The sequence below is a fragment of the Anguilla rostrata genome, chromosome 14 (genome assembly GCF_018555375.3).
Source record: "Anguilla rostrata isolate EN2019 chromosome 14, ASM1855537v3, whole genome shotgun sequence".
Taxonomy (NCBI): Eukaryota; Metazoa; Chordata; class Actinopteri; order Anguilliformes; family Anguillidae; genus Anguilla; species Anguilla rostrata.
The window spans coordinates 10006376-10033810 of NC_057946.1; the positions used below are offsets into that span (position 1 = coordinate 10006376).

The following is a 27435-nucleotide window of genomic DNA, read 5'->3' on the forward strand; positions in this document are numbered from 1 at the left end:
CTGTTCAATACTTGTCCGGTAAGCCTTCCTGTACTGGGCCCCAGTGAAAATATGACATTGAACAGCGAAGAAAAAGTGAGGTCATAGTAAGACAATTTTTCCAGTGGTGCTTAAAATAATCCTCATAAATAATATTCACATTAATTTACCAGCATTTGCACCTTCTAATGTCAGGCCTGTTTCCACAGCTTTGTTTACAGCTTTTACAAGACTCTCGTATGGAGATTATAAATAGACTGCACCACCCATGAACTGTTTTCAGAGAAACAAATGGGAGATAGTCTTGAGAATCCTTTCAGGGATTACACAATGATGGCTCTCTCAAGCAGTGGCTCACAGTCTTCAGGAGGGAGAGCAGATGCTGCAAGAAAGCAGCTAGCAGCTGAAGCATTCTCTTTGTTTGCCCTGACATGGCTTCCCTCCTGGAACCCAATCCACTGCTGAAGATCCCCTCCTTTTATATCAAAAGTGTTCACCATTTACTTCTGGATATTAAAATATGAACTTCTGTGTGTAGACCATTTAAACATGCTGACATAAAAATTTTGTTTTTTGAGGAATACTTTTAGAGATGGGAACAATGGAAATTGCCTTCAATTCTGAGCAGGTTTGTTTGATATTCCTCTGGTCCAAGGTATAGCGTGGGAGATGATCATGTACTCACACAACACACAATTACAACTACACCATCATCATCTGATCAGATTAGATTGAAAGGATAAGGTGAGTTTTGCATAGCATATACAGTATTCCAAATAGTGAGTAAAGGTCCTTATTTTTTCATATTTTTATCAAGATAAGCTTTTCAAAGATACTACCAACGACAGAAAAGCGTCTGAGCAAAGGTGGGCTTGAGGACGTTAGCTCACAGCCTACCAGGAGCCAAAAAACAGCACTGTGCCAGGGAACTAGGCCAAATACATCCGCAACATGTCATGTCCCCTGTATATTGGCACGTTAGCCTTTCACTCCATTGCCTCTCTATCTCGATGCCCCGTCAAGACATTAGTCACAACAAATATGCAACAATAATGTAACAAGAATTTATCTCAAAATTGTACATTTCTGAATCTTCTGATGAATGCAACAGTATTAAATAATCTGTTTCTCAGCACTGCGTGAAGCTTCTCAAGGTCAACAAATGGAAGTCTGCTGTACACCTACCATCACAATATGTCTGTTTTTCAAATACACATTAAGATCTGTGATATAAATTATGACTCACAGAAATGATACTTTTTAAAATTTCAACACTGTTGTTTGACTGCATTCTTATTGTTGAGAAGAATACGTGTAAGGCACAGAGGTGTCAGAGCGGGAACAGAATCGTATCCTTGTGTGAACCTCTGTCTAGGAGCTGATCTTTTAAAGGGTGCAATTCAAAAAGCAAGTATCAAAAATAGCGTATCAAGAAGAGTGTTTCTTTCCCCAGCAGTGCATTTTACGCCGTTTACCTTCACATATCAAGTGTGGAGACCAGACACATGGCTTTACCAAGCTGAATTAAACGGCACCCTGTGTTTGCTGTTGTTATATTTCTACTATTGGGAGGAAATGTTGCTGTAAAGCCTGGTTTGAAAACTGCCAAACTTGGTTCTGTCCATTTTCCTTGCCCCCTACTGTTACGGAAATCTCACCCACTCATGCCAGCAAGACAGACAGACGGGCGCACAAAGACAGCAAACGGAAACCATCATTACAAGTGAGAGGGATGAGAACAATCGCGGTGATGTCTACTTAAGAATCCTGTCAACCAAGCTGTCTGGGTTGAAGGCAAAACTTGAACTGCAGTCCGATAACTGATAACTGCTGCGAAGCTCAACAGAGAAGAAAGCCGCGAATGTCATTGGGAGGACGAGCTGTGTACAGTGTGACAAACAAAAAACAGTTGAGATGTAACTCATTTGAGATTAAGTTTTTCATAAAATGAACAAATGCCACACAGATCATTGACAACCGTTACAGAGAACGATGACAACACAATAGAAACAATCATAATCTAGAAAGGTTTAAACCCACAATCACACAGAGATGAAGTATGTTCATCAATGACAGCCTGGCCACAAGCATTCCTTATTCAAATTATTTGCTGTGTGTGTGCGCAAACATAAAAATGTCATGTAAAACCATCCAACTTGGTGGCTTGGCCTACTTATCATAGCATACTTTGTGATAATAACACAGCACATGAAAAAGGAATATATCATAATAATGCACTTTTTGTGTACGCCAGCAAGCACAAGCTCTGATTGAACATCGTCTGCATGTTGGTCCACGTCTCCTTCAGCCTCTCAGACACTTTCCACGCCTCTCCCATGAGCTCTGGTTCCTGGGAGATCATCCGCAGGTGCAGCTGTAGAGAGAGAAAAAGGCAACATCTCAGAACAAAGGAAGCACATAGTGCTGACAGCATGTTTTCAAATGGACGGTGAAGGTCTGGTGCGGTCATGCTAGGGTTTGAGCCCTTGAATCGCTTATGTTCACTTTACAAGAGTGCAGCTTCTGTATGCCTATTAAGCAGTGCTGGCTGTAAGCGAATGGCAGGAAAGCTTGGTCTGTTATTTCTGGCGACGTTAAACTCAGATTGCACGCAAGTAGAGCTTTTAAGGCAAGCTTTCCTGAGGCTTCAACATTGAACTGCACAGACAGACCAGCCCCAGCATGAAAACTGGTCTTGTAAATTAAAATCTGTTTACTGGGGCCATTAAAAACAGAAAAGGTCCTCTGAAGGAAATTTTGCTTTACTACAGTGTAATAATTAGTGTTATTTTATATACACAGACTTTCCCATGGTCATATCTTTGGTAAACACAGCAGTTCCTTCCTTTCCCCAACAGCGGTTCTAACACTGAACTAATTCGCTTTCAGTATGATGCTTCTCCACAATGTTTACTGTACCAGATATGTGTGGAATACAGCTATGCGGTTCTGAGTGACTACCTAAAAATATATTCAAATGAATTCTATTTGTGAGATCTTTGATCTTAAAACAATTGTTATTTCAGTCAGTGTACTTCATGCTGTCACAACATTTGTAGGAATTAAACTTCACCAACATAGAGCAACGATGCAACATGACAAGCCTGTTTTTATTCTGAGTGCAATAAAATATTGATACTGAACAATGGCAGATAAAAATGTTCTCCTGAAACACTGCAAGTGAACATTTTAAAAGTGCTGCAATGTTACAAATAAAGTCATCAAAATGTATGCATTGAATCCTTTCCTTAGGACATGTGCTTTAAAAATCCTGGTTAGGCCATAAAATAAAAAGTCAAGAGAAAAAGTAAAGACTACGTGAAGAGTGTGAAGATTAACTACAATATTTCAATTGGCATTAATTTAGAATGTTTTATTTGGTAATCAGTACTGTTAATTAATCCGGCAAATAAATGGTAATTATACCACATTAACTTTATCAGACCTATCACAGCTTTTCGTAATGTAAGCAGGTGCTGCCTCAGCATTCTGAGATCGGAGGGGGAAATGAATATGAAATGAACTGACGCAAATCAATTGCAACGGTATCGTTTTCAAATTAATTCGGGGAGAGATTTTGGCAGCGTAAGTTCATTATTTATAATGTCAGCCACACCTTGCCCACTTTCATGGTTACACAGCAGCTGATTAATTAATTACAGGCACTGCAGACATCCTTAGAGCAGAGCAGCATGTCAGAACTGTGAGCCACAGCACAACCTGCAAATGAGCCTCCAGCTGAATACTCATTAACAGTTGGAATGTAAGGCACAGGGTCAGAAATGGGAGGCGCCGCATGATGATGTAAAAGGATAAGGACGGCTCGCGCTGAGGACACGATGAACTGAAGACAGATGCGGAATAGCTTTGGACTTCTTAAGCGCGCAGTGGCTCCGCCTGGGAACCAGTGAAGGAAATGTGTATGTGCAAAGTGAACGTGAGCGTTCCACATATTTCATTTTGATATTTAACAGACACTCTTATCCAGAACGATTCACACAGAATACATTTTTTCTTTTTAATTTGGTATATTTCTACACATGGATATTTTACTGAGGCGATTCAGGCAATGCTTCGCTCGTGGGAGAGAGAACATGCCCCGCGGCATAGTATTTGAAAGGATGAGGGGTCCAACGAGGGCAGGGAGACACGACAGAAGCGCAGGAATATTCCAGGGGGAGGAGCTGGCGGCAGGAGTAGGATGGGCTCTCGAGTGAAGCCAAGCTCTTCAACAGAAGGACGGATCTGTGCCCAGTTCTTCCTTTCTCGTGTAATCAAGCGGTCTCTCCCTGGCGTGTGCCTCTCTGCCTCATACATTTACTATGCATATATTGACTCCTCCCACCTGTTCATAGCTGAATACCTTAGCCTTCCCATTTTATTTAAACGAATGTGCACAGCAGAGCCATTAACAATCTTTCAGGACCTGAGCAATAACTGATATCCTGTGCTTTCTACCCACATCAGGATTAAGTAGGCCCCATCTTCTGCTGACTTACTATAGCATCTCACATCAATCTCCCCTTGCAGTCGCACTGGAGTGTGCTCACCGCATAGACTGCATTTAGCCACTCCATCTGCCTCCATAAAAACAATGATAATGGTAAAGATGGCATGGATTCCAGAAACCCCACAGGTCCTTAATTAAAATTTATTTTTCCATTCTTAGATTGAAATGAGTTTTATGAGCTCATTCAGTTTAAAAGAAAAGCTATTTCTTTGTTGTATTGCATTCTTAGTTCCAGCAGGACATTTGAATCCAATTCCTAACAGAAAAGGCTTTCCTAAAACTGCCAGTAATAACCATTTTTGATGCATAAACGTGCAACACATGCCTAACTCTGAAACCTTTATGCTGTACCCTTACGCAAAGCACTGAATACTAACAAATCTGATGGCAACTACAAGGCCAACAGTACACTTTTGTTCCACTGCCACCTCCTGGTTACTTCTGTAAATTCACTGTGGTGAATTTTATCAAGGGTTTACCGACGTACAAAGAACATAACATGCCAGAAAAATAAAATATAGCAGTAAACAGCAATGAAAGGGCCAAGAACTATGACGGCCAAAACGTATACTCACTGGGTATAATGGCACCTTCAACATACTTTTGCTATCCAGGCTCTGACATGCTCATTTTTTTCAGGTTTCACTGATGCAGGATCGATGGAGCCAGACATACGGCTAATTGGGTTTTAGCAACTAGATGGCACTACTGAGTTTGCCCAGTTCTGTCTGTGCACCAAGGGTCTAGCCAAAGATATATTTGAAATTTAACTGTGATACTAACAAGCGTGCAGGAATTACACCTCACTACCCGTTTGTGATTATTCACCAGAATGGTGCCAAGGAAAAGTTTCTTTTTTTTTCCCAAGAGGAAGAAAACAAGCCATGTTTTATCTATACAAGCAAAACAGGATAAGAGATTTGGCCATTTGAAAAGTGCACGTGTGGCACTATAGAGCACTACCAGATGAGCTGTAAAACTCTTAGGGTACAGCCAAATTGTGTGGGGATCTGGTCAGGAGGAGTTGTTTAAAATGTTTTCTCCATTTTAAAAAATGGCGAAAAAGCCAATATGGCAGAAATTGACAGGGGTGGCTGCGTTGAACTGATGGCTCGAGGCCAAACGGTTGAAAAGTAGCAGCCAAAAGTTTAAGTCCAATTCTGGCCTGTTAGTGGCGCTAGAGGAGCCAATGAACTGACCACCCCAAATATAGTGAGGTGATACCTTGGACTGTCCTCTATCTATGTGCCAAATTTCACAAAAAACCACCAATAGGTTCTAGGGGCTGCCAATGGTGGAAAAATAATAACAGTGAAAAAAAATTAACAAATACAAAAGTGGCCCCTAATAAACTCTATGGACAGCTCCAGCTGGAAGCTCCTCACATGCTAACATTTCCATACTGAATTCACAAATCAGTACCTTGAGGAAGAGAGCCAGGTAGGCCTGCGCCAGATCAAAGTCCCGCTTAGAGTCCAGCATGCTGCCCACCATCCTCAGGAAGCTCTGCATTACTTCCACAGCCCCGCCCACATCAGGAGCCAGGCCCCGCAGCTCTGAGTCAATGGCCGAGGGGCCCATCTCCTTCAGCAGCTGCACGGGGGCTGCGTCTGAAACAAAGAAGGCAACCATCAGGGGCTGTCTAATAGAGATGCATACTCAGCAAACAGCTCTGCAAAACACAATTAACAGCTCGAATAGAACAGAAACTGAAATCACGCACCTCAGGTTGGAAGGAGTAAAACAGAAAAACGCTGTCCTATGGAAACCTCATTAATGATGTGTAAGTGATATGATTTAACACTTTTCTTTCATCACAAATTTTGATTCAGCATGAACTGGACAATGACTGACACCTGCTAGCACATCACGCGACTCCAAAACACTGGTAACCAGCCACTGCTTGTTTTCACCCTGCGGTCCCCCAGCTGACCCATGCAGCCACTATTCTGCAGGATTGGAGGTCTTAAGACTGCACGTTCCAGATAAACCAGAGGGGTCGCTGTTGCCCAATGAGGCACAGAATTCCCTGCAGAATAAAGCACACTCTTCCCAGGGACACTATGGCCAATCCTGCATTGCTACTCTAGACTCTCAGCCAGTAGGCACTGACAAGGTCAGAATTTGATTTTGGTCCATAGAGCGCATCGCCTCACAGAGAAGCAGTGCTTCAGCTGCACATGTCCCCTAACAGCTCCACTAACACTGCCTACAAAATGAAGACACCCCCTCAGCAATTATGTGACTGAGTGTCACAAACACATTTACATTTTTATAATCAAATAAATGTAGTAAATCGGGTGTATCAAATAAATGCAGTAAAATACCAGTTACTTACAGTCGTTGCTGATACACGCCTCCTCAAGCTTGACATAGAAACTTGATTTTTGTGCCAGCACTCCAAAATTCACAACTTTCGACTACAAAGTGAAAGAGAAATCAATGACTTTTTCATCCACACAAATGCGCCTTAGGTATGTCAATAAATACTCTGCGTTATTTACAGTAGATCTTGCATTATGTTAGAGCTGGAAATCATGGGGTCCGATAAAAATGATACCTCTTGAATGTCTGGTGACCTTCAAAGTGCCACATGCAGACTGTTCCAAGCAGGGCCTTGGTCTCACCAAACAAACTGATGCCGAGTCAAACTGAGAGTTCTCACCTGGTCTTCCGCACTGTTACCCTCGGAGACGGCAAACTGTGGCACCAGACCGGCCACTGTGGGGATGAAAAAGGGGGCGGCCTTGGCCACTTTGGGGGGCTGCTTCGGCTTATTCCGTTTCTATGGAAACAACACAACTGCTCACTGCAAAGGAACATACTGAAACAATGCTTGTTTAGTACAAAGTGCCTGTGAAATGAAACCAGTGTTTTTAGCTGGAATATTACTAGTGAATCACAGAATTTTATGTTAACATGTTTTAGACTTTTCAAAATGAGAATTTCTGGTAAATCGCAGTAAGTACTTGAAGATGTGCCTGAGGGAAAGTGTTCCATTCCGGCGTCAATTTATTAAGTAAACTGTGTGTACGAAAATGACAAATCAAGCTCCTCAGTTTTCTGAATCTAAACAATACTGGAATTAATTGGCATGTAAAAGCTGTCTGATACAGCATGTCGATTTGTGGCAGGATGGCAGACACCGAACCTACACCTATGATTTGAGCTCAGATGGCTTTGATTAAAAAAAAAGAAAACTGCAATAAAATCACAACATTTACTGCAATTATGCACTGAATAGAAATGAGCAATTGTCATATCATGCTAAAGTGTGAATCCTCAACATGCATTTAGTGTAAGATGAGGGCACAATATCTCAAATGTCCACAGGATGGCACCATTTACACTATTTTGAAAGGAGTCCGTTATTTACTTGTCTACAATTGGTGGACATACTAGAAAATTACAGTTGTACTGATTCTCAGTCAGTCACACACCTTGATGATGTCCAGGTGGAGCAGGTTCTTCCATCTGGAGTCAGGCAGTAGAGACAGTGTCACCAAACGTTCATCAAGCTGTTCTGGAGATATGTATTCGATCATCTCTTCGCTGGGCGAGTCCTCCTCATCATCTTCATCATCTGCACACAAACACCAGAGTCTTCACTTATCTCTGCGCATGGCAACAGTGCAGCACTTCTTTTTTAATCTACTCCACAGAAGCAAACAGCCACAGCTTTTCCATATCATCGATACACAGAACAGCAGTTTGGGAGATGTGAAGGGGCTGATTGAGCAGCCTAAGTGGAACAGGCTGGAGTTCAGGAATCGCTTTCCTTAGTGCACTGGAACTTAAAACAGATGTACTTCCAAAACAGTAAATATTAGCTTGATACAAGACATTGTTTATCACAAAAATGGGCCGCAGATATTTGGGGTAAACCACAACTTCACACTTTCTTGTGAAATGAAAACGATGGTGATAAATAACTTGAAAAAAAGGACATAACTTACAGTGTAAAATGTGGCCTGATGGGCCAATTACCACCTTATTTAGTGAGGCCACAGCTGATTGTGCAATCAGAGTAGCAGAGCTTAAAATGTGCAGTTCCAAAAACTGTTCAGCGAATTCAATATCTTTATTGGACGTGGGGAAATTGAAGTATCCTCTGGTGCAACATAAGAGCGTATCCAGCACTACGGTCAGTGCAGGACAAAACATCATCGTTTATTTCTCCCAGAAGAGTAGTTAATTCTATGGCCAGGCGTTTTCCTGCAGAAGACACAGTTGTCACTGATTCCATGCTTTTTGTCTCTTTTTTTGGCAGTTCCGTCTCTTTCCTCATCTTTGGTGCTTTTAATGATTTTTCAGAAGTTTTGGATGGTAATTATAACGCAGTCTGCAGTCAGTTGCTGAAGTCAGTGACAAAAGGCTCTCCATCAAGGACTCAGACCTCGCAATGTAGGCTACTAATACGTACCAAATCTAACTTTTATTATTTAAGTAATGCAATTTGAGCATGCTCTGTTTCTAAAAATGTTTTGTTAAAGGCAAAAGCATGCTCTTTCTGTAATAGACAAAAGCAATTTAATGCAGCATCCTATCAATGCATTTACTCATATTTTATTTATTACAGCTAAGCGCCCACTGATTTTTTGAAACTTCAAGCTCTTGTTACTGTTGCAACAGTTCCACCGGTTAATTCAATCATTTCCCACTGCTGTGCGTGAGATCTATTGGTTTAATTTAAAAAATAAAAATTTTATTTTACACTATGGCCTCTTTTATCTGCCACTTTTATTAGTTTTCTATGATTTTTAACAAATTTGTGATGACTGTTCTGTGACTTTAGCCAATATTTCTGTGACAATCACCCACTTAACTATTGTGTGGCCACTTAATCTATACCGTTTCATGATTTCTTGCTTGGGTAGTTAAAATAGTGTGATTCCTGTAAAGGTTTACTCATTGCATCTTCAATGCCTATACCTGTCTCCATCTTGCTTGTGCCTTAATTTACGCCAGATCTCAGCAAAAAAACAACCCTTGTATAATTGCGTGACCTTTAGTAAATTCAACAGAATACATAATCAGCCACATTATAATATCTCCTCCAGTTGTTTGTGTGATCCTCCCTTAAATGCATAGGAGAGAAGTGGATCTTGCGATGACTTATGTAGATGACATGCATACTGTGTGTCAAGGTCCTGTTTGATACACAAATTACATGTTTCTGGGGCAGAATGTGTTATATCTGCACCCAAAACTAGTCGCGAAAGACTAAAACTAATCTGGCCGTATGTGCACACGTGGACTACATCTGGTATATTAAACCACATATAGATGGGCTGTTATGTGGGCACTGACACAGAGGACAAGTTATGTTAATGTACAGAAATAAAACATTCATTAAAAAATGTATTTTTTACCTAAGCATTTGGACCCACCCACACCCTGCCTTCTAAGTGATCCGGAAACTAAAGTGTTGAGATTGCAACAAACACTCAAACACTTTTAACACGCAGTATTGCCACTGTTAAGTAAGACTGTTAAGAATGCCAGTGCATGTGCATATGCGATTGGCAAGCACTGGCATGAGCACTTATGACAGCAGTGGCTGGTGGTACCTTCTACAGGGCAGGAACCTGGCAGCGTAACCACCGTGGGCTCGTAGTCAGATGGCAGGGGCCGGAGAGACACCATGGAGCACAGCGTGTTGTTGGACCTGCAACACAGTGTAAAAATGCATCGCAGTGACTGAACATTCTTAACAGACACCAGGACGTGGCCAAACATCCTCAGCCTTAATCAAACCTGGCTGAAATGTTTAAACTGCTTCAACCATTTTACTGTGACCGATATACAGAACACACAATCTTCTTTCGTGTGATTTCCAGTATGTAACATGCCTAGTATTAAATTGTCAGGAAGCAGCACATTTCAAATACACATCCAACTGAGGTCCAGCATCCATATTTCAGGTATGCTAGACCTGACCGGACTGACTGGCTGCATAAACATTTTCCAGATACATTGCCACAACTTTCCACTAGCACATGTGCTTCCAGTGTGTTCTGAGCACGTCACAAGCTGCTCACAGAGGTTATTCCCTCAGAGGGTTATGCAGGACTGCATGACTGATGCAGGCAGTGTGCATGTGCTAATAAAGTTGTGCAGAGCCTTATGAGCATGGAGAGTGTACGCTATATGAGTGTACGCTATATGGAAGTCATCACTTCCCCAATAAAAATCCTGCCAGGAAAGCCAAAGACAAAAGCCATCAAAAAAGGAGACAGGAACTTCAGTATCTCTGTTTGAGAGCTGCCTGTGTTTCAGGTTGTGACCTCCATGGCCATGAAGACCTATCCTCCAATTCATTTTTATTGTTAAGTCTTTTCTGTACTTGGCTTTGTGGTGAAATCTGTGAAGAAAATCAAATTAACAAGAATAGAAACAAAAATGCAAATAGTAACAGTAAATAATTCATAAATAAACCTACAATGACAACTGTTAACAGAAACTATGGCACTTTGTACATGCATGAGACAATAAACACAAGCTTATGATGGGAAAAAAAATAACAAAACAATAAATAAAGTGCAAAAATAAAATCTTCTGTCCTACTGAGTTGCACAATGTCCTTTATGCTTAGTGTAGACAAATCTGCCTCAATGAACTTTTCCATCCAATTCATCTGCCTTTACATAATAAAGAATTAATGGGCTCAGAAAAATATGCACGCACATATGCTTTATTTATTAGTTTAACTAGCCTAGTAAAGTGCAAGCAATATTTTGTTTTACAGCAATGCATTCACTTGGCCACAGTTTATAAATTATTCAGTGCTGGACTTCCTGAACCCAATTTCAACAGCTGTACTGTGCAGAGATTCATTTCTCATTTTTCCATCTACAAAGGTCATCCAATATTACAGATTTCAGAAGGGCCAAACAGAACCTCTCATTTCACAGCAAATTCTCTCTCCCTTTGTCTCTCTCTCTCGTGCACATGCACACACAGCGTCCTGAAAACCAACAGTAATGAGGGAGGGTGTCCAACAGGGAGCGTTAGCGAATGGACCCTTAATGGCATTTAAGGATACAGACGCTCCCGGGCACAGACTCACTCATTACAGTGTCATAAGCTATCCTGGATATTGACGGTAGCGTGACTCTTACCATAAGTATATTCCGAGACTGTCTACATGCGAGGAGGCCAGAAAATCCCCAGTGGGAGACATGGTGACACTGATGACTGCAGCATCTACCAAGAAGCAGTCCACCAGGCTGAAACGAGATTGAGGGCAGATTGAGGGGAAAGAGAGGGCCGTCTCGCAGCAGATGCATGGGGGGGATTCCGTCGAAGGCCAAGCGTCTTTTTCCAAATTAAAGAATGACAAATTTAACTAGTATAGTCAAACTACGCTTGACCTTCCCTTGACGTCTGAAATGAAGTTTTAATCTCTACACAAACGTCATCATCAAAAATAAAAAAAATCATTCTGGTAAAAGTCAGAATGCAGTCAATGTGGGAATAATTGTGGCGTTCTTATCAGGTCATGTTCTGAACTTATCACATCTCGGCCACTTCCTTGTCTCGCACGGCTATCTAGTGATGAGGACAGAAGGGCGTTATCTGCATAGGGTCTGTGGCCTCATACATGCATAACTCTGTTTAGGGGATCTCTCGAATGCAGCACACACCCATGACTCTTCAAAGACTCGGACTTTGACCCGGAGAGCAAACAGTTTTTCCTGTTGACAAACCTCCCCATGCAACTACACTGACCGAAAGGGGATTCTCTAAGGGGTTGAACTTGTTCCACAGAAAGTACATATTAGTTCTTACCAGCCAGTGGGGAGGTCCCAAGTCCTAATGGTGCAGTCCATAGCGGCAGTTATCAACCAGCGGCCATCAGGGCTGAAAGTCTTTACAAAAAAGAGGAAAAACCAGAAATAATAATGGACTATGAATCTGCATGAATATATACCGATAAGCCGGCCTGACTCAATCCTCACCATGTCATTGATCTGGCCCCGATGACCACAAAACTTTCGAACAACCCTCCTCGTCTCCATGTCCAAGATGTTGATCGTAAAGTCATCCAAAGAGATGGCCAGCATACCACTGTAAGGAGTACAGCATATTACCATTTACATAAGAAAGATATGCTATACCATTGCTTTATGTTATTATTAATAAAGATATTAATAATGTTTATGCATTATTGTAGCACATTTTATATACATGGGCATCACAAAGTCCCTTAAAGGCAAAATAATGACAAATACAATTTGTATAAGTTAGCATACATGAAAAGTTACAAATGGAAAATATGTCTTGAATATAAATCCCAGACTAGGGGTGGCCAACAGACCTGGGTCAAATACGTATTTGTTCTGGATTCAAACACTTTTCTACGCTTTACTGATCTGATATTGTAACCAATTAAATACTCTCAAAAAGAGCAAACCTCACCTTCTGGTCATATTGGCAGGCACGATTACACCAGGCAAGCTCAATAAAGCACAGAAAAGTATCTGAATCAAAATCAAATACGTATTTGACCCAGGTCTGGTGGCCAATGATGCTCATGAAGGACAGCAGGGTCTGTTGCTTTTTTTGTTTTCACTTTAAAATACATTTAAAAAATTGAGGTCCAAGAAAGTTGAGATAGCTTTGGCTTTCTGTGACTTAGCCCCCCAATCCCAGTCGCTTTTTTCCAGACTCCAACGTTCACTCACCTGTCCCGATGCAGGAGGCTGGCTGCGGGAGAGGCGCTCAGAACAGCCGAGTGAACCAGCTCCTTGGATTTAAACTTCCACACCTTCAGCAGCTTGTCGGCGCCAACGCTTACAGTCAGCTGGTTGAGTCCGTCCACGGCTACACCACGCACTGGCCCGTCGTGGGCTGCGAGACAGGGGTAAGGTCAGGGATGGGGACAAACCCTTCTTTAGGTTTGCGGGGAGAGGTGCATATTGTATGGACAGCCATTCAGTTCACTCATGCTCTAATGTAACATTGTTTTACTAGCCACGAGCCAACACGCCATTCAAACTTCAATTAAGCAGGCTATTCCCATTTAGCATCTGTATGAGTGAAGACCAGGCGTTAACAGATAGCAACACTGCAAGAAATGAGGGAAAATAATTACAGCTACTGGACTAGGGTATTCATCGCCCCTCTAGCTTTAAAGGAACTCACCTTTGTCCTGACCATAGTGACCTCTGTGGAAGCCAGACTGCATGTTGTACACATCAATGTGTCCAGATGAGAGCGCAACCACCACGAAATTCCCACACGATGTGATATCCACAGCCTGAGGAGAAAACTGCTCTCATTATACTTGATATAAGAAATGGAACAGTGTTCAAAACAGCCGACACCCAGCATAAACAGCAGAATGTATCTTAAAAGCCGAAGTAACATACACGACATGCCAGTCATGTTTTTGTATGTATGTTAAAAATCCATTCATACATTTTACCAGTTCCTATTTTGCCCAACAAAGCAGAAACTGAGACTTTGGTCCAGCACACTGACCGTTGCGTGGACGTTGAGTGCACGGTTCTTTCCGAATCGTTCTGGCTCCAGCTTGTGGGCACCCATGGAGGTCTTCTGATAGTTCCAAGAGGTGGCAGTGACGTAACCACGGTGACAGGCAACGATGCCATCCCAGTCACTCTGACGGGCAGTTTCTACATGAAATCATGTACGGTTATTTTTTTATTCACACACATAAAACAAGAGAAAAACTTATAAACAATCTCCTTTCTACATACTTTGTACCGTAGGTTTTGCTTTTTGGCAATATGAATATCATGTTTCACAAATCAGTGTTTTCTCTGACACCAGTACTGCAGATAAACTCACACTCCTACCTGATGCAAAGGTGGTAATAGCAGGAAGTTTCAATGCATCGTACTTTAACCCCTTCTTTTTGGACTTCTTCTTGTTTATTGAACCTGTTCACAAAAATATTCAACATACATTAGCAACACCTTCTTTCCATGTCGATATAACCTTGCCATGCCTCCCTGTTCATAATACTATTCAAAAATAAATAAAAATTCTTTCAACACAATTTCATCTTCCAGTTCACAAAACATAAACATGGCTAAATTATGTTGCAGCAGCCAATTAGGATTTACTTGAAACTGTAATATGTAAAAACTAACAACCAAACAGAATGGAAATATTCTAAAGCAATAAAACCTCAGAAATGCGATGGGATTTCCTATGAATGTGATTCACACTTGAGATAACAGTGATGTGCCATACAGCTCTGTTGATTGTTATCGGTAAGATTTAGCACAGGATGCAAAACACGAAAACATGAAGGACAAAATTCCAGCTGCATTATGCATTTTGCATAACTGGATCTAAGTTTTCCCTCATATTAATGTCACGGAGATTTCTCGGAAGCATCAATTCCCCAAAAATCAAAGACTGGCATGAAGCCAGCAGGGAGGGTTTACAGGGCCCAAAAAATCCACATTTCAGAGTTTTTTTAAAGTACAAACAGACAATAATTTAACATGCATAGCAGCACACAATACATATAACACATACATAGTTGATTTATAATCAAATAAATAAAAAAACTAATAAAAATGTATTGCTACCTTCGTTCAACAAATACCAGTTATCCACAAATCATTGAATTGGAACCAAATAATATACACATCCTTTTGGATACGTTTACTGAAATGAAAATCTTCAAACAAGCAAATTAAACATTGCATGACCATCTTTCCTAAAAGTAATAAAAAAAATAAGAATTCAAAAATGGCTTTGGCATTTCCCGCACAGGTTGATGATTTAGTTTCACGTTTTCCATTGTGGAGCAAGACCTTGTCATTAATGTACAGATGGAGGTCATCATTTGTAGTAATTTACGCGTGATATGTGATCTACACATGATTTTGTTTCAGTTAGAGCTCAATCATTATTCAATTTCCCATAACTTTGTAGATCTTTCCTTCTGAATATGAGTTAGCCTCTGATTCTATTTACTCAGCTAGCTAGACAGATACCCAGTAAGTCTGTCCAAGCCATGGAAGCTGTGATGTAACCATCACTGTTAATTTTCACTGATAAGTGCCCATTTCTTTTCTCTAATCTGCTTGGAATTTTTGAATTGGTGTATTTTTGCCTTTCGCGTTCATAGCGCACATTCCCAGCTGAGAACCACTGTAGTTACACGGCTCCTGCCCTGAAATATGGCTGTCAGTGGACATTCTGTTATGGCAACAGGTGCTGTGCACAACAGAGCCACACTCATGGTGGGAACACCACCGACTGCTTCATGCAGATAAGTATTCAAATAAGGCAGTGTATTTAAACAAATGCATACACAAACAATAAACTGAGTAAGAAGAAAGAGTGACCTGCTGTATGCGGTCAATCATGAGGCATAACTGTAAATATACAGCATTTCACTCCATTGTTTGAACAACTAAATGAATGCTAGAATTTTCAAGAAGTGGAAAAAAAATTGTTCGGTCAAAAAGCCTTTACGATGGGTGATTACACCACTTTCATCTCAGAACTATTCAACTATTCGACCTCTTTTGATATATAAGGCTTTGCAAGACAAGACATGATAATGAGCGATGTATACATGGCTTCTAGTTCAGCCCCAGCTGGGCCAGATGGCCTCTCAGTGTGAAACCTGGAAACCTGCACTGCAGATAAGCCAAGGCTCATCCTTCACTCTCTTCCAGAAATCACCAGCTATGCTGGGATTTTACTTTCCTGGGGTCGGTTCATCTTAACTCTTTCTCCAGTTTGACCCAGCAGTGGCAGACAATGCAGCCAAGCCCCAACTCAATAACAACTGGAAAATACAACTCCAGAATTGTATTTGTGGACCTTGGCTTACCGTTACTTCTGTAATTCGTCTATAATTTCTATACTGCTTTAAAAATCAACAAACACTCCAATCTTAAGCCAGACAAATGACAGTATTAGTGCCTCTGATTTGGAGGGCTAGGCACTGTACTACAGTGTAAAAATACATAGAATACCCGCACTAGCAAATGCTCCCTTGTAGTTTATTCAAGATGCAACATTTCAACCAAAGCCTGAGACCCAGTTGGTCGAAACGCTGCATCTTGAATAAACCACATAGAGCTTTGCTAGTGCGTGGGTATTCTACATATTTTTTTACTGTCTCATTCTGGCCATGCCAGTGGGACGTGCGTATATTAAGTTTTTCTCACTTCACTGCAGTGATTTTCTTTTTTTGGCATGGTTTGCATGACTAAATCCCACTAATATGAATGACTGTGCACTTCTGTCAGCAACCAAGATTAAGTTGTGCAGACTTTATTCCATTTTAATGGGCTCTTGTCCCCTATAGTCACTTATGCCACTCACAAATAGTTCAGCCTAAATAGATTATTTCTGCATGAAAGCTTGAATGCTCCAGTGATCTACACAAGAAACTCACCGTGTCCCAAGCTCTTACTGAACCTCTCATGAACAGTGGAGAAAGACTGTAATGTTCCATCTTGGCCTATGTGAGGGTAGAAAAAAGAAGCACAAACACCACATCCAAGTTGAGAGACAATGGCAATAAGGCAAATACTGAATTGCTTTGTCAGATTTGTTCCATCAACTGCACCTTTCATTTTAAAGTGCTTGTGTGATGATTAAAACAAATCTATGGATTTATGCACACAGCTCGACAACGTTACACCAAGCATCATTAAGCAAATGACAAAGGATACTGTTAACAAATTGATCACAATTAAAAGTTCAAACCCATTTTCACATAATCGGTTTCAATCCATTTTATTAGCCTAACCCTGCTGCACACCATTTTATTATTTATCATTTTTGTGCAGGTGATACAACAGCACTTTTCAGGCTTGAAGGCTACTTTCCAAAGACAAAAACAATGATAAAGCACGTCACTATATTCTACTGCCACACGTCCGTGGTCCGAATAACCACATTGAATACAGCAGGTGACAGTGTTAGAACTTGAGGTAATTGGCTTATCATTTTCGATGACCGGGGGGTTTAATGTGACTCTTTCCCACTAGGACACAGTGGAAAAATCTCCAGCCACTCACCTGCACTGAGAATCTGCTGTCCGTTCTGTCCGTGGTGTTGAATTTTTGTGGGTGGGGCACTATGTCCCATTCGGCACCGAAGCAAACGCCCACCACCGCCTGGAGCATCGAATATCCACACCTGTTTCAACCATGATAACAACAGACTTAAGGCTTATCATTACATCATACACTGTTCTTAGAGGTAAGCCATGCTGCACCGCATTACAGTTGTTCATGAATACACTGTTCACATATCAAAAGGATGAAATCCATGGCTAACTCTACAAGCCTGTGTATTCTCGGCACCTGTGTTCAGTTTGTGCCCATCCTATTGCTACACTGTGATAAAAACATCATCTGCTGCATCAATAAATAATTTATGATTTTTTTTAAAATCAATCTTTTAAGATGTTTTTCAAATGCCTAATTTGTAATTGAGAGTTCTTCATCTAGTCACTGCTGTGCTGTACCCACACAAATTGCACAGCTGTTGAATGCACTCACTCACAAGCCACTTTCCATACAGAAGTCGACACAGCATTACAGACAGGATGAAAGACTCCCACTGAAGACAACTTGCAGTCTACAGAAACCTGCCCCATTGTTGAACCAGTAATTCTGCAGTAAACAGAGATATCGGGCCACCCTGCCTTGGGTGGCTAACTTTAATCTCTAATATTAGGCTCCATTAGGCTCTAACACCAACAGCAAACACTTTTCCAACTAAACATCTGAGAGCCCAATAAGTACCGCTTCATTACTACAAAATAAAAGCATTTCTAATGTGGTGTTGCCAGGACAAACACCAGACTGACATAAACAATAATCATATCAAAAAAGGAGAATGAGCTGGAACCCTTATCTAGATGGAGAACGACATCAGCTTGAGATGCTGTTGGACACAAACCCGAATGGCGTTGTCAGCCCCATTGGTGATGAGGAGAGGCTCGGAGTGTAAGAAAGTCAGACCAGCAATGGCTGTGCTGTGGGCATCTCTCATCTGACCAATCAGCTTCTTGTCTTCCAGGTCCCACAGTCCAATGTGCCCAAGAGGGCTGCCGACAGCCATAATCGGATGTCCGTCTTGTAGAGTAATAACACACAGACATTACACAATGTTCTGGTTATGACAGTGATGATTCCACAGCCACTATATAGTCTACAGCTGCCAAAAGCAGAAACAGAGTCCTCGCCAGAGTTCTTCTGACTTGTGATTGTTGAACATGTTCCAGAGAACAGGTATCGAAATGGTGAAAACTGCAATGTTAGAACAAGGTAAGGAATTTTAAGACTGCCACAAATGTCCACCACACAGAAACCTATCTAACTTATTATTATTTATTTTTTTTAGATACTCAAAAATGCATTGCCGCATGTTTTACCTGTAATTAAACATGGTTCTCAGCAGGACTGCACATTCACTTTAGAGACAATGGTAGACGGAGCTACAACTTAGTTGCACAACAAAATTCCATATAGCCTCTTCAGATGAATATCATAAACCCACGAAGGGCTGGGCGATATGGACAAAATCAAATATCATAATATTTTTGACCAAATACCTCGATATCGATATTGTGATAATATTGTGGGGATGACTATTGGTACTTTCACAAAATTACACAATGAGATTTTTGATAAATAATCATCAGTAATGCCTATGTAATAACTAAGTGGGTAAAGGCAAATAATACAGCTAGCTAGAACAACAGTCAGGTAAGTTCAGAAAATTACATCACTTTACTGTAATGCTGCCTTTAAAACCAGGAAAAGACAACACTTATGCCATATCACGATATTACGATATACAAAATCTCAGACGATATGTAGTCTCATATCACGATATCGATATAATATTGATATATTGCCCAGCCCTACACCCACGTAGCCATAGAAATGTGGATTCACCTGTTCGGAAAGATATAGCAGTGACGGGCCCCCAGTCTTGCTGGAATTTCATCAGTGACTCATCATACTTGATATTGTGTATGATGATGTGACCAGATGTCAATCCCACGCCAACCACATCCACAGCTGGGGTCTAAAAATCCACACAAAGGAGGTAGATATTGTAAACATATAAAACAGATATAAAGGAGGTAGATATTGTAAACATATAAAACAGATATAAAGGAGGTAGATATTGTAAACATATAAAATGTTAATCTATACTACTCATGCATCCTTACACCCCTGCACTCTAGTAATGCTAGCTGTCTGACCTTCCCACCAGCAACGTAACACTAAAGGTCGCTGCATTTCTGGACATAGCGCCATAGCGATTGACGCCATCATTAAATAAACGAAATATACTGCTCTGTAAACTGACTGGGATTGGGAAGTTTGCCAAATGGACAACTCCTAAGTATGTCATAGAAAAGAGAGCTGATAATGGATAAGGTGGTCAAACCTCAAGTATGAATGTGGGAAACTTCAAATAACATGACCTTTACAGACTAAGGCACTACTTAGCTTTCACAACCTGGATATGATTAATTCTCGTTATGAAACAAGACACTCCCTTCCTCTTTCTTCAGGCTCACACCAAAGTGCTTTCAAATGCCAATACAGAATAATGTTTATTTAGAGTGAAGTAGCCTACAGAGCCTATTCTTGTCTAATGTCAAAAACTGTACCTGAACTTCATGGTGATGAAATACTTCATCTGTAATTTGGATCCTGTGGGTTTTACTAGCATAGCTGTCAAATCACAGCCCACATATTTATACATGTCAAACAGACCCCTATAATATACACATTCATTCATTAGATGCTAGCAGAATCTCTCCAGCAGTTCTTTGATAAGGATCAAAGAAACACATTACCTGCCAAAAAGTTATATCATATAAGTTTTTTTTTGTTTTACTTTTATGATATTTTTCTGCAATATGCATCTGTTTTACTGGTTTCTAAGGCTACGTTTACACCTCAGGTCTTGATGCCCCGTTCCAATTTTTTGCCGATATCCTATTTTATTTTTTCTACTTTTAAACGTGACCCATATCTGATACCTCTTTTACCAGGCGGTGTAAACACAACCTAAAAGGATAAAGTATTTCCAAGTACATATTTCACACAAGTGTGGTACAAACACAGACAAAGAAAAGAAGTAAAAAGAAAAGGTTTAGATTTTACTGCTTTAGTCACCTTTATTTCTTTTTAAGAGTAACCTTCCTTACCTGTTGCAGTGCAGTTACACCAGATCCCCATCCACTGAAGCTGTATAAGAGTTTACTGAAAATAAAAAAAAATAATAAAGTACCGCATAGGAAATTATTGTATCACATTAAAAAATACATTCCTTAACTGTCCAATTCTTTAAAAAGCCTAAAACACTGCATAAGCACATCAGTAACAGAAAGTAAAGAACAACATACGAGTGCTGTACTTTTTTTTCTTTTTTAACAAAATACATAAGCTGTATACCATCCTATCTACAGCTAGAGCCCACTGCGCATTGCCCTCCGGGGATGCCGGAGAGTCGGCACTGGGGTGGCCCGTACACAATACCAGAACGCGGCGTGGAAACTTTGTTTTAAAAATGGCAACCACTACCATCACCCAAGATTAGGGTTGGGTACCGAAACCCATTTCCACTATGGTGCCAATCCCCATACGACCAGTACCTACCGGACAGAATCACAACACATTTAGGTGTCTCGTTTCGATGCCACGCGCCTTCACGAGCTAACGTTACACTCACTCTGTCAACTCGGTCAGTGATGGCAGGTACTGTTAGCAAGCTAGCGAATGTTAAACTCAGTAAATGCCAAAAGCGAAACTTATTATAAGACCAATTATAAGTATAAAGCATCATTTAAACAATTACATTTATCAATTTATTTGCCTTTGTAACAAAAAGGACATTCAATGTTGTTGTTGGCTCTATTATAAAGAAGTTCATTGAGGCACCTTTTAGGCACTGGTACAGTTTTAAAAATATCGTTTTAGCATCAGTATCGTTAAAATCTAAATGACACCCATCCCTACCCAAGATCTTCCTTTCCACTTCCTAACACTTGCTGTCCACAGCTGAGGTAAGTCACACCCTTTATTGCTTTCGCTAAGTAAGTGCCTGTGTGCTACGTCATGGAATTGTAACATTACCCCCAAAAAAACAATGCGTCTGTGTATGTGTGTGTACAAATAACAGCTCCAAACTTGTTATAGTCATGTTGAAAAACAAATTAAAAAGTTTGCAGAATGAAAAGCTGTCGAGCATGAACCACGCCATTACACACAACGAAACAAAATGACAGAATATCTTACTTTGACTTGATGTTCCACAGCTGAAGCCCTCCTTGGCTGCTACCCAGGAGGATTTTGTTGAGGTAGGTGCTTGGGTGCATTATGGCAGACACTTCAAATGTTGTTTTGTCAAATGTAATCTGCAGGTATTCCTCTGTGAAGAAAGATATTTCCAATTTGATTAAGATGGAAGTGAGAAGAAGCTTACCAGCATTTAAAAGCAGGTGTGACCCAGTTAAATGAATGGACAAACTGTTTAATAACATGCACAGCAATATTTTAACCGACCAAATAAGGATGTTAACGATGAATCGATGATCGATTATTCTTCATTACACATTCACGTCAACCAAGCTTAATTATCAAAGTGATTCATCATATTTTGGATCAGCTAACGTTTTTCTCTTCGGAAAAAATATGTTGTTTTTCTTTCTGAGAAAACGCAATGATTTAAATAGTCCATCAGACAGAGCTGGTGATAAGCTTGGACATCCTAGTGCGACGGGCTTGGACTACAGCCAGGTACTGGCACAGAGACAGGCAGTAAAACATCATAGGCAAGTAGGCAGAACCAGCAAGGGGGAAAACAATTCCATGTCTATCACTGTTCTGAACAGGGACCACCGTAGGTCAAGCTAGCTGTCATTGCTATTTTATTATGATAGCCAATGTTTTTTTTTTTTAACTTTTACTTCAGTTTTAAATTGCAATTGCAAAACACCATTGGCAGTGAGAAAATAACTACACCTGTGTAGGCTCATGCATGTTATCAAATCAAACACTGCAACAAGTCTCTCTAACCTTCAGAGTCAACATCCCAAATGATGACTGTGTTGTCCCGGTCCACTGAGATCACATGATCCCCAAATGGCAGCAACAGATGAACGTCTGCTTCATGACCAACGTACGTGTGCACAGCCTGAAGATTAAACAGGGATTACGTTACACATTGCACTTCACAGGTGCTGCCTTGCTCAGCACTCTTTATTAAGAAAAACCCTTCATACTACTGACAACAAAATTGTTCCACGTTATTTGTTTCATGGGTTGACTTAACAAAGAATCAAAATATAAATACAGTACACACTCAATGATATAAAATATGTATACGACTTGATATGACACAAATGTTTCAGTTCCAACCAAATCTTTGTCATCGTGCTTCAAGCATCAAGACCACTGAAAATAATCTCACCCAATGGCAAGCCAAATGAATAGAAAATGTAAGCCATACAGAACATGATTTATAAATGAAGTTCTACAAAGGGAAGTTTACTAGCAGTACACATTGGGCACCTTATTTCCATTTGCAATGAATGGGGATTCTGAAACTACTTAACTTTTAACATGGATGTTTAGCAAAATATAATGTGTAATTGACACTGAGGAAGTAACTGGTTGCAATGGATTATGCTTCATCCATTATGGATTAAGTTTCACCAAACATCGCTGAGGGCAAAAAACTACTTGCATGCTGCAGAAAGTTCAGCAAGAACCAAAAACATTTATGGCAAATAAAGTCATATAAATATTTAATTTTACCAAATTATTTATTTATTTTTATGTGTTATGAAAAATTTGGTGGGTGCATTAAATATTTTCCAATGAATTCAATACGGATCTCTGTAGAATTTCTAGTAACATTACTTTTTTATAATCAATTCCACTCAGTGGGGCTGCTAACTGTAAGCATTTCAGATACTTTTTGTTTTGTTCAAGATGAATAATGGCAAGTGTTGATCCATTCCTGAACCACTCATAATTAGAGATCCCAATAGCCATCACATGTCAGCTTTCCTAACAGAGGCAGAAACCTGTGTCACTTGAATCCCTCCATGTTTTCTGAACTTTTATTCATTTTTGCCTATAATTTTAATGGAAGGAAGTCAGACCCAGCCAAGATATGCAGAAGTGTATACCAAATATAAAGGTAATGCTATCTGTTATGTTAGCTACGGAACAGGATGGAAAAGACAAGGGCAATCAAAGTCAGACTTGTTACAGGGTTTGAAGAGGCACAATCCTTTGGGTTTTTCTAATGCCATGAGTATATCCAAGACAAGACCAAAGCCCAAATAAGATCGTGTGTACCCGAATCAATGTTACATGCAACTCAGAATTTAAATAATTATTTTATTTTGGAAGATAAAATAGCAGTGATGTTACATTTATCATCAAAACATGGTAATGGCACATGGTAAATGGTAAATGGACTGCATTTATATAGCGCTTTTATCCAAAGCGCTTTACAATTGATGCCTCTCATTCGCCAGAGCAGTTAGAGGTTAGGGGTTAGGTGTCTTGCTCAAGGACACTTCAACATGCCCAGGGCGGGGTTTGAACCGGCAACCCTCCAACTGCCAGACAATCGGTCTTACCTCCTGAGCTATATCGCCCCTTCATTTATGCAAACTATGACCCATGATTATGTACATTTGGAGACTATGACAATTGCTGAATAAAATAAAATACTGTTCACAAAATGTGTATGAGCCACATCCTTATAAAAGTATCTTTGGATTTACCTCTTTATTCTTTGCAAATGCAGTTACCCTAGCTCCATGTGCAACAAAGACCAGCATTCGATCTGCAGCCAAGTAAGCAATGTCTTCAGGAAGCGCATTGCCTAAAAACAAAAAAGTATTTTTGGCATCAGCAAATATTTATTTTGATCTATGCATGTCAAAAAATACACAACAAATAAATAAATAATAATAATAATAATAATAATAACAAAATCACACTTTTTATATAGTAGGGTGCTATAAGTATTAAATTGTGCAATGTTGGCAATAGGACGACCAGATAAGATGAATAGATCCACTGGTTAGATCAAGCTAAAACAATAGGTCAGTGAAATCACAACAAACTACACGGGTTACCAGAGCAAGTAAAAGGCCAAGTGCAATTAAACACTTGTCACTGTGGTTTCACCTACGTCTGACATAGGCCCCTCAGTTAAATTACAAAGGATACATTTTGTTATATTTCTTGAGCCATAACAAATCACTGAAAATGCTTCATCAGCAAATATAAACAGTAGCTGTATGAATCTATGCTTCCTATTATGGTTCTTCGCTGGCGTTGCTTCCATTCAGTACTCATATGTTGCATAAAACACTGCTGTTCTGGAACTGGCCACATCTGATACTGCTGCTCACATAATTCAGATGGATGCACTTATATTCACTTAATTGTAGGTTTCTCTGAAAAAGAGCTCCTGTTTAATGAATGTAATGTAACATTGATTGCCACTTACTGACAGCCACAATCCCAAGTTTCTTGACCTGTAACACGATAAAGAAAAAGTAGGCCATCACATTTTCAGATCAAACATGGACATTTTATTTTGACATTAAACAGGCCATCATACAAAATTAAATAAACAGGAAAGAAAACAGTACTCATTAACACAAAAATTATTAATCACACATTCTGACAAAGATAAAATATGATCTGATTTTTATGTCAATTTTTTAGTTAGAAGATTAGTAGTAAAACAAATTTTTTTTTTTTTTATTTCACTTACACAGTTACTCTCCCTTTGTGCCCTTCAAACATACAGCCACCATGCCTGTTATCAACCGTTTTCAAACGTCCTATGACTTAGTCAGTTTACAAATGTGACCACTGAATACCACAATGCCTCCAATACGTTAAAATGTTTCATTCTTCCAGTCCAGCACATAATTTTGTATAAAGCTCTGCCAACTGACAAGAATGAGCAGAGGCCAAAAGATACCCACAAAATGACTCCCAGGATGTTATCATGAAATTCACACAAGGCACCAGGTGCTACAATTGTAATCAAACAAATAAGGATATTTTGCCTATGCGCCGTGCTAATATTGTTGTGGTATACAGTCAATAAAGTTGTGCATGAATATAAACACAACTGTAGGGAAACTCCATTCTTGTTTTAATTTATTTGTATTATTATTATTATTATTATTTATCTCTATGTCTCTTTTACTTAATTACTTATTTTAAACCACAATAAATTGCTTTTTATGTTTCTAAATTACTTATTTTAAACCACAATAAAGTGTTTTTTCTTTTACTATACTCATATGTACACATGGGTATTTCTCTACCTGTGTGTACATGTCAATGTCTGTTAATGCTGACTCGGTCAGAAAAAGTGCTATATAAATTTGAATGACTTGACTTGGACGGAGAGACCCGCAAAACTACATGGGCGCCATCCTATGACGTTGAATATATGAATACAAATGAGTTCGCATAAATGGCATCAACGATTTTTCAGCAAGTGTGCTAACACAACTAGCTAGATTAACTGACTGACTGTCATGATCTCGTATCAAGTTAGATAGCCAATTAGGTAGTTAATCTAACTTGGTATAATGCATAACGTTATACCTACACTAAGGAGGACTGTTAATAGACAACCCTAGTTAGCTAAGTAAATTAGCTGAAAAGCAAAATACGACTACACTGGTTGCTAGTTTGACATCGTCCATCGCTGCTTTACTAGCTAACTTTGCGAATTGACCATTTTCAAATCAGACTATTCTAGCTAACTAACTCTAACTCAAATTTACCCAACTGGCTTGCCAGACGGACATCAGTCAGACTAGCATGTTCGCTATATCAACAATGCATGCTAACGCTCAACAAATATATATTTAGCATACATTTTGCAATGTTTTCTTTAAAGTGACGCACTTACATTGTATGTATGGAAGCATTTCCCCACTGCCGTTACAACGTAGAACTCTTGATGTTTCTTATGGTATCGTACCACGTGTGAAAGATGGTTTGAATAAAGTCCTAGAGCCCTGAATCCAGAAAATATAGCACTACCTTTCTTATAACCAGCAGACATCGTATGTCTGTGTAGTTTTCTTATGCAAATTAGATACGTAGCTAACTACTGGCTCGAATAGTTTTAAGAATGTAATGTGTTAAATCGTCACGATTTATGAAGATATTAGTTTTGCTAACTACCTAGCCAACTGGTCAACTCAATACAGTTCAGCGAGACAACTGCACGAGTCGTGTTGCTTCCTGTCAATTGGTTGTCGCCGTAGGAGTTTGCCCGCCTTAGCATCTGATCCTGGATCAGAATTACAATTGTACTTTCAATGGCCAAGGTCAGGATTGTAGATGCTAAACTGATCTTAGGTCTGCAACCGAGGACTGATTAGTATCCTGAGCTTTCGCAGTAAGCGCGTGTTACTTAGTAATTCTTCCTAAGGAAACTCGGTTTCCATAGGAGTTCCTGTTTCTGACCCACTGTGTATGCCCCTGTTCCAACCGTAGTAACAAGTGTTGTAGCCTATGGTAATGAGCCCCTGTTTGTTATAGACACCAGTCGTTTTTCATTATTTTTTACGTCTAATTGAAGGATGATTTCTAAGCCACATTATGGCAGAAATACCATCTTGCCAATTTACGCCTTGGCGGGACGGCATGCCAAATACCTAAACAGCACCAAGAGTTTTATGAATTACAGTATTTGCTCAGTGGCCCTACATCCCCGCGACCAAGTGCCAGCGAGAAAACGTTCTAAATACTGGAGATGGTGCCGAATACAAATACCATATCCGACAACAATTGAATAATGCGTTCTCCCCGAATGTTTTCAAAACTTTCTTCGCACATATAATCACACAAAATCCATTCGCTGCAATCACCTTATGAATTAAAGCCTGTAGGGTGGGGATGAAT

General features: G+C 40.0%; 1 protein-coding gene across 1 annotated transcript; it reads right to left on the minus strand.

Annotated features, from left to right (window-relative positions):
- Positions 1–1900: 1900 nt before the first annotated feature.
- On the minus strand, positions 1901–26784 carry wdr36 (WD repeat domain 36). Its single transcript, XM_064309396.1, has 23 exons — positions 26435–26784; positions 25004–25031; positions 24270–24370; positions 22546–22663; positions 21766–21898; positions 20676–20730; positions 19405–19537; positions 18404–18579; positions 17515–17635; positions 16887–16952; positions 14314–14397; positions 13976–14130; positions 13637–13751; positions 13177–13342; positions 12451–12559; positions 12281–12360; positions 11611–11718; positions 10060–10157; positions 7930–8072; positions 7155–7274; positions 6828–6909; positions 5912–6099; positions 1901–2353 (listed from the first exon to the last, which is right to left on the minus strand). The coding sequence occupies exons 1-23, from the start codon at positions 26588–26590 to the stop codon at positions 2204–2206; spliced, it is 2685 nt and encodes an 894-aa protein (XP_064165466.1). The 5' UTR covers positions 26591–26784; the 3' UTR covers positions 1901–2203.
- Between the last annotated feature and the right edge of the window lie 651 nt (positions 26785–27435).

What these genes read in the sequence shown, in the direction of transcription:
- wdr36 (XM_064309396.1), bottom strand. Translation starts at nt 26,590, where the DNA reads ATGTCTGCTGGTTATAAGAAAGGTAGTGCTATATTTTCTGGATTCAGG. An exon ending in CACTCAACGTCCACGCAACG is followed by an intron (nt 13,752 to 13,975) that starts GTCAGTGTGCTG and finishes TTTTCTCCTCAG; the next exon opens with GCTGTGGATATCACATCGTG. An exon ending in TGGGACCTCCCCACTGGCTG is followed by an intron (nt 11,719 to 12,280) that starts GTAAGAACTAAT and finishes ATCTCGTTTCAG; the next exon opens with CCTGGTGGACTGCTTCTTGG.